The 8,760-nt window shown below is 47.7% G+C and overlaps 1 protein-coding gene across 1 annotated transcript in view; it reads right to left on the bottom strand.

Annotated features, from left to right (window-relative positions):
* Positions 1-347: 347 nt before the first annotated feature.
* Positions 348-8,760, bottom strand: part of nol4lb (nucleolar protein 4-like b) — a gene marked incomplete at both ends in the record, with an annotated part of 92,523 nt that continues 84,110 nt past the window's right edge. The window contains 4 exons of the mRNA XM_080014479.1: positions 348-610; positions 832-1,087; positions 1,643-1,756; positions 4,264-4,452. Coding sequence (XP_079870605.1) covers positions 348-610; positions 832-1,087; positions 1,643-1,756; positions 4,264-4,452 — 822 coding nt within the window. The remainder of the gene's footprint in view (positions 611-831; positions 1,088-1,642; positions 1,757-4,263; positions 4,453-8,760) is intronic.

Below are 8,760 nucleotides of genomic sequence, written 5' to 3'. Positions count from 1 at the left end.
GAGAAACTCTCTCTCTCTCTTTCTCAAGCCCAGTTTTTCCTTCCCTCTCCCGACGATGAAGGAGGGTTTTTAGGGGTGAGAGGCGCGGTGTGAATGGGTGGAGGGAACGAGCGTCTCCACCCACATTCTCTCCATCCAACTCCTCCCATGGAGAGGAGGGAAAAAGAGCAAACGAGGGATCGTGACGACATTTGGGGGAGAGACAGACGGACGGACGGGGGATACCAAGAACACACAACAAACACACGGGGGGGGAGTGTGTGTGTGTGTGTGTGTGTGTGTGTGTGTGTGTGTGTGTGTGTGTGTGTGTGTGTGTGTGTGTGTGTGTGTTGCGTGGGGTTGCCAGGTCAGTTCTGCTGCAGGATCAGGTTCTCCAGCTCGTCGGCTGAGCGCAGCAGAAACGCCGCCGACTCCCGGTAGCCGGCGATCAGCTGACGCACGGCCGTGATCTCCGGTTGGCTGAGCTGGGTGGAAGCCCCACCCCCTCCGGCGCCGCCGCCGCCACCGCCCCGCCCCACCAGGCTGTTATTGGTGGAGGCCGTGGTGATGGAAGAGGAGCTGCTGCTGTTGTTGTTGGAGGCCAAGGATTTCATGCTGAGGTCAGTAGGGCCTGGAGGAGAGGAGGGAGGTGGATAGGGAAATGGATGGAGATGGAGAGATGGAGAGATGGAGAGATGGAGGTATGGAGGGATGGAGAGATGGAGAGATGGAGGTATGGAGGGATGGAGAGATGCAGGGATGGAGATAAAAGATTAGAGGAAGCAGAGAGAAGCTGAGTGGAAGGTTACAGCACTCATTCCAAGTATTTCTCTCTCTCGCTCGCTCGCTCACCGTTGCTCTGAGAGTTGGCGGCCCCCGTCAGGGAGACGGGATGCTGCATGGCGGTGCCCAGACCGGCGTATCCACGGTAACCGTAGCTGAGGCCGGCCCCGTTGATGTAGAGCTGAGTGTCCTGGGAGGAGAAGGCAGAAGCGGCCAGGGAGTAGGCGGAGTGGGCCAAGGATGCCGGCTCGCGCAGCCCGCCGCCGCCGCCGCCGCCGCCTCCGCCGCCGCCGCCGGACAGCTTGTCCACGGAGACCTGCTCATCCTGGGGGAGAGGAGAGGCGAGAATCAAGGTTGGTTTTGGAAAATACTGCATGGAGACCTTGAGGGGAGAAGACCCCCATGATAACCCCAGGAGCCTGCTTCAGAAACTCTGGGGAGGACACGGGCGGTTTATCAATAACAAATACAAATGAAACTTTCTTGGGAAGAACAAACTCAAAGCAAAGTGTGCTGAAAATTTTAGGAGACCACATCTGTAGCTGGAAATAGAACCAGCAACCAAGCGAGTGCACAAGAGCAGCAGTACAGACTAGTACAGACTGGTACAGACGACAACAAACAGCCTTGGTCCAGTGCCACAGACTTGAAGGATTCATCAGGAGCTGCTTGAGGAAGAGGTCTCCATCTCAGTGAGGTGCTGAATGGATGGATGGATGGATGGATAGATGGATGGATGCACCAATGGATGGATGGACCAATGGATGGATGAATGGATGGATAGATGCAGTCACAGATCACTATTAAAACACACCACCCGACCCTCCGGTGAAGGCAGAGTTCGACATGCGCCATCGTGGGCGGAGACGGACAGACTCACGTGAAAGGCTTCAAGGCGCATCCTCTTGGCGGCCTTGCGTGATTCACTCTCGCATGCGGCAGCCAGGATGTTCTCAGCCATGGCTGAGGTGAGGTGGGGCGGAGTGGGACGCGTCTGGAGACCAAAGGACACAACAACATGTTCTGTGTTAGGGGCTTGACTTGGGTTTTACACTGTTCTGCTGTTTTCAAATCTCTGACCGTTCGGCCCCTACGGCTCCTCGTCTCACACGCCCATGTGTCTTGTTGAGGTTTCTCGCGTTGCCTCGGGGCCACGCCTCAAGAGTTTGTGGTTATTGAGTTTAAAGTCCTTTAAGACTCTGGTTGTATTGGTCCCTGTAAAGGTTATTTAAGGGACTTTACAAATAAGTAAATAATAACTAATAATAAATAATCTGTTGCTGCACCAGTTCCACTTCCCCTTTGGAATGAATCAAGTGACTTCCCTTCCCGTGCGAACGCAGGCTGTAATGCCCACCTCCACCACCGGGGGGCAGCCACCAGCCTCTCAGCAGCTGCTGCGGTTTCCTGTCTCATCCATCCACAGGCGGAGGAGTCTGTTGCTAGACAGATTTGACACGGCATCAAAATGTGCGAAAGCAGACTACAGTAGTAGTCATGGCAGCAGTCCATCCGTACTGAACCGCTGACTCCTCCTTCCTCCATCCTATAATATCACTGTCAGCTCCACCGGAAGATCAACCTGTCGCTTTCTACGGCAAACACAAGACGCCAAAGTGCTTTCGGGAACCCATTTTAACCCATTCTAACGCTCAACCCAATAAAAGTCGGTGTTTTCATTTCCACGGTAGGTTTGCAGAAACTACATTAAAAAAATAGTAAAAGGTTGGAAAAGGAAGGTGGAGGAGGAGGAGCAGCTTTACAAACCTTTCTTTGGTCTGAAAAGCCTGAATGTCATTCATCTGAAATGAGAGTCACAGAGGCATGGTCAGGTGGGGCGGAGTCACGGAGGGCTGCCGACGCTTTGACGCGTTGCTGTTCAGCCACGTGAATAAAAACAAAACGCCTGGAGACAGATTTCAGAGGAACCCGCATTCCTCTTAACTTCCTCGTAACTTCCTCTTAACTTCCTCGTAACTTCCTCGTAACTTCCTCGTAACTTCCTCGTAACTTCCTCTTAACTTCCTCGTAACCTCCTCGTAACTTCCTCTTAACTTCCTCTTAACTTCCTCGTAACTTCCTCTTAACTTCCTCGTAACTTCCTCGTAACTTCCTCGTAACTTCCTCGTAACTTCCTCTTAACTTCCTCGTAACCTCCTCGTAACTTCCTCTTAACTTCCTCTTAACTTCCTCGTAACTTCCTCGTAACTTCCTCTTAACTTCCTCGTAACTTTCTCTTAACTTACTCTTAACATCCTCTTAACTTCCTCGTAACTTCCTCGTAACTTCCTCGTAACTTCCTCTTAAGTTCCTCTTAACTTCCTTTTAACTTCCTCTTAACTTCCTCGTAACTTCCTCGTAACTTCCTCTTAACTTCCTCTTAACTTCCTCATAACTTCCTCTTAACTTCCTCGTAACTTCCTCTTAACTTCCTCTTAACTTCCTCTTAACTTCCTCGTAACTTCCTCTTAACTTCCTCTTAACTCTTAAACACCTCATTCAATGTTTGCTATTTTGGGTTCCCGCGGTGCCGGGACGCGGTGGGTTCTGCGGTCCAGTCGTACTGGAACACAAAGCGCTCCACGCCGGCGGCGCCGGCAGCGACAAGACGAGGTCGAGGTTTGAACAAGTGTTTCCACTGAGCCCCGCTCCAGCGGAACTGAAGCGCGTTTCCCTGACAACCTGGAGGCGGGCGTTTAGCGAGGGCAACGGCGTGTTGCCGAACATGGCAACGCCCAGGGAGCCCCGCCGCGTCCCGCGGCCGAGGCACAAAGCATGATGGGTCGTCATTGTTGTGTTTGGTTCCCGCTTGGGCTCAGTTTCCATGGTGATGCACTTGTACATCCCAGTAACCAGCTCACCTGGTCACGGTGCACGTGCCTGTGCATCTCACAGACACTTGGGGTCACTCCCACCAGAAAGGTGATATTTTACTTTTGGTCAAATAAATAACGTCTAAATGAGAATCGAAATGGGTTTGAATGAAAATTACTATTTCATATATTCAAATCTCACAATATATTCATAAAAGCCGCACGCAGGCTCCACAATGGCGGTTGCCCAGGGTAACGGGATTTGGGCCGTCGTCAACCGCCTTGTGAGGTCTGGTTGCCAAGTTAACAACCGCTTTTCATTTGTTTAAAATTAAATAAGCGCTTTATCTCTGTTCGCTGAGGAACATCTACCAAGGAAATGAAAACGATGCATCATAACCGTACAGTGGGGCGGTTGCCTCATTTGGCAAACGCTTTTCTCATGTTTAAATAGTTTGTTTGGAAACTAAAGGCAAGAGTTATTCTTAAGCATTGATTGCGAAACATCGGAATTATACTCAATGATTAGAATTTGGCAACCGTCTTGGCTACCAAAGTTGATGCATAGTTGGCAACTCGGCAACCACTTCTAAAAGTAGGTTTTGAGCCTTGGGATGCATTTGTTCCGAAAGCCTTCATGACGTAACTAAACTTAACTGCTGATATCCAGCACCCGCCCCGCCTGTACCTCCATGCCGTTCTTCTTCATGCGGCGGCAGGACTTGAGGTAGGTGCGGATGCGCTTGCGTGCGCGCTCCTGGAATTCTGGGAACTGCCGGCTGCACGACTCGATGATGGCTTGGATCTTCTCCTTGGGCTGCTTGGAGATGGGAACCATGCGGTCCAGGTTCTCATCCACGAAGAGACGCACGAACATCTGGAAGGAGACGCAGGCGGCGCCGGCCGGTCAGAGGGCGGGGCAAGATTCAACGGAAACTCATTCACCAGTGAACACACCTTGGAACTCGGTGTGAGAAAATACAAATAAATACCGACACTAATTAAGACATAATTAAAAGGTGCACATGAATTCATGCATGTAGTATAATATTGTCATCCTTCGTCAACGCTACAACCTGATGCAGGTGAAAGGCTTTTGTCTCAACTAAACACCACGCAGCTGATATTTGACTTGAACCTTGCTGGGATGACTCTGTTGTTGTGAGTTTCACAGTGTTCGGTCCTCACTCTGTTTTACTTTCCAGGTTGTTTTTCATCCGTTGAAAAGAGAATCAGAGAACTTCACTCCCTGCGTCGGCTCCTTGTGTAAAACCTCAAAAGCCAGTGATTCAAGATTCAGGACTCAGAAAACTCAAATCAGTGACTTTGAGAGAAAGAGGAAGGAGGCGCAGTTTCCCTGTGGGAGCTGCATTTTCAAACTAATTGGGACAATTTGCATCTTGAACGCAATACGTAGTACGCTTTGCTGCATTTTGTAATAACCTTAAATAATGTAATAACCCATTACATAAGGTAATAACCTACTGAATGATGTAATAAGCTATTGCATGATGTAATAACATATTACATAATGTTATAACCCCTTGTATGATGTAAAAACCTACTAGATAAGGTAGGTAAGTTTCATTTAGAAGGATTTAAATGTATATTTAATACAACACAGACAATTAATACTAATATATAATTATAGAACCCAGAATGGCAATTGTATTTCATGATGTAATAACCTATTACATAATGTAAATACCTATTACATATAAGTATAGGTAACCTATAGGTTCTCTTCACTTAACCACAGAGTTCCATTCCTAGGACCAGGTCGATAAGCGAGGACCCGTGTTATTTCATGGTAAGGGGGCTGGGCTGGTATATATAGTATATATAGTATAAATAGTGGATATAGTATATATACTGTATATAGTATATAGTGTATACAGTGTATATAGTATATATAGCATATATAGTGTATATAGTAAAAATAGCGTATATAGTATATACAGTGTACTGTATATAGTGTATATAGTAAATACAGTGTACTGAATATAGTATATATAGTATATACAGTGTACTGAATATAGTATATATAGTATATACAGTGTGTAAGGGGTGATGTGTTGAGGTGCTTGGTATTGTACACAGTGTACAACACAGACTGGTCAGGGAGCTGGTCCTAAGTCTGAACGGTGGTTAGACAGGTAAGGAGTACCTGTAGTTATAACGTAATACATCACCACTGCGTTATGTAATTGATTATAACAAAGATGAATCCGTAGAGAATTCAAAGTGTTTATCATGAAATGCTACAAGTAATTACACAAAATACTTGTACTAGTATAAAAGTGAGGTCCGAGGTAATACACCTTAATACGCCTTAATACTGATTAATACTGATTAATACACCTTAATACGCCTTAATACTGATTAATACTGATTAATAGACCTTAATACACCTTAATAAGCCTCAATACACCTCATTAGAACTTAATACACCTTAATACACCTTAATACTGATGAATACACCTTAATACACCTTAATAAGCCTCAATACACCTCATTAGAACTTAATACACCTTAATAAGCATCAATACACCTCATTACAACTTAATACACCTTAAAACACCTTGAAACACCTTGAAACACCTTAATACACCTTAATACACCTTGAAACACCTTAATACACCTTAATACACCTTAAAACACCTTGAAACACCTTGAAACACATTAAAACACCTAAATACACCGTAATACACCTTAATACACCTTGAAACACCTTAATACACCTTAAAACACCTTGAAACACCTTAATACACCTTGAAACACCTTAATACACCTTAATACGGCTCGAACTTATTATTATTATTATTATTATTATTATTGTAAATATATAATAATGATAACAGTAATAATAATAATAATAATAATGCCTTTGTGACATGGGTAAGACAGCACCCAGTCCTGTCCGGTCCTCCAGGTTGGGGGTTGGCCGTGGGGTTAACAACCTCACCCCGTAAAAAAAAGCACGTTACGGAAACGACGAGAAGAAGCCATTATGGTAAGAAACAAATGGTGGGGGCTCGTCACCCAATGTTCCAGAAGGAACGGGTGGAACTAACTAACTAACTAACTAACTAATACCTTGAAACACCTTGAAACACCTTAATACACATTAATACACCTTGAAACACCTTGAAACACCTAAAAACACCTTAAAACACCTTAATACACCGTAATACACCTTAATACACCTTAATACACCTAAATACACCTTAAAACACCATAATACACCTAAATAGTGGCGATAGTGGCGTCGCCCCCTGTGGTCGCCTGCGTCGGCGCTCCGGTCGACCTTTGCACATTTTAGTATTTTTTTCAGTTTTTATCATAATGTCTGCAAAAAAAGCATCGGCAGGTAACTCTTATGACCGCGATGCACTCATGGATATAAAAACTTCCCTAAACGAACAACTTTGGGACTTTTGTGGAAGCAGAGTGGCCGGCGGAAATCCTACGCGGGAAGACGCTCAACAACAACAACAAAAATGGAGCCGCTGTTCCACGAGCGGGCCCACGGAGGAGGCACCGAGGTGAACGAGGCGGCATTCGGGTCAGAATGAGGCCGCAACCTTACCGTCCAGCTCTGCAAAGCATCCTTCTTGCTAACGTCCAGTCCCTGGAGAACAAGATGGATGAACTTCGAGCGAGGATTAAATTCCAACGAGACACGAGGAACTGTTGCGTCCTCTGTCTGACAGAAACATGGCTGAACCCACTGGTGCTGGATGAAGCCATACGTCCAGCCGAGGCCTTCTCCGTGTTCTGCGGCGACAGAACGGGGGAGTCGGGAAATCCAAAGGTGGTGGCGTCTGCCTAATGGTAAACAACCGCTGGTGTAACCCCAACAACACCAAGTTTCTCCCTCGCTCCTGCTCGCCAAACCTGGAACAGTTGACCATCCTATGCCGTCCATTTTATCTCCCCCTGGAATTCAGCACGGTCATCATTACAGCCGTTTATATCCCACCGCAAGCGGACACCGACGCAGCTCTGTCGGTTCTGTACGATGTGCTGTGCGGATTTCAAAACAAACATCCCGACGCGGCTGTGGTGGTGACTGGGGACGTTAACAGGGCCAACCTTGAAAAAGTTCTGCCTAATTTCCACCAACACATCACGTGTGCCACCAGGGGAGACAGAACTTTGGGCCATTGTTACACACCTTACAAGAACGGATTCAAGACCGTCTCGCTCCCTGCTCTCGGGAAATCTGACCACGCCGCGATCTCGCTGGTTCCCATTTACAGGCCTCTGATTGCGCGAGAACTGGTGGTGACGAGGGAAGTGAAGCGGTGGACGGACCAATCAGAGGCTGCGCTTCAGGACGCTCTGACTGACGTAGACTGGGAAATGTTCCAATCAAGTTCAAGTGACGTCAGCGAGTTTACGGAGGTGGCAGTGAGTTTTGTAGCTGCGCTAGCAGATAACATCATTCCCACAGTGAAAGTTTGGATCTCCAAACCAGAAACCGTGGGTTGATAAATCCATCCATGGCGCTCTGAATGCTCGCGCGGCCGCTTACAACGACGGTCTTGTATCCAAAAATATGGACAAAGCAGCGTCGTTCAATCTGCGGAGGGCGGTGAAGGACGCTAAATGGAGAGACTGTGGAGCAACGGGACACCAGACGCTTGTGGGAGGGGCTGATAACACAATACAAGAGCAGCTCCTTCCCAGCCACGAGTGTGGACGCCTCCCTAGCCAACGAACTGAAGTCCTTTTATGCACTGTTTGAGTCTGGCAACAGCACAGCTAGCTCGCTGGCTAATTGGAGTTACACCGCTGGGGATGAGCGTGCACTCTCAGTGTCCGTGCACGAGGTGAGGAGGGCTCTGATGCGGGTGAACACCAGGAAAGCTGCGGGCCCAGATGGCATATCTGGACGACTACTGAAGACCTGTGCTTACCAGCTAGCTCCGGTGTTCACTACAGTGTTCAACACCTCCCTGGCTGAGTCAGTGGTCCCGTCCTGCTTCAAGAGCTCCACCGTCGTTCCTGTCTTGAAGATCGCCTCTCCTGCCTGCCTGAATGACTACCGTCCGGTGGCCCTCACCTCGGTGGTCATGAAGTGTTTCGAGAGGCTGATTAAGGACTACATCTGCGCCTCCCTCCCCCGCACCTTGGACCCGTTGCAGTTCGCGTACCGGCAGAACAGATCCACGGATGACGC

This window comes from Zeus faber (genome assembly GCF_960531495.2).
Source record: "Zeus faber genome assembly, chromosome: 15".
Taxonomy (NCBI): Eukaryota; Metazoa; Chordata; class Actinopteri; order Zeiformes; family Zeidae; genus Zeus; species Zeus faber.
Note: the sequence above shows the minus strand (reverse complement) of the source record. Positions and strands in the feature narration are given on the sequence as shown.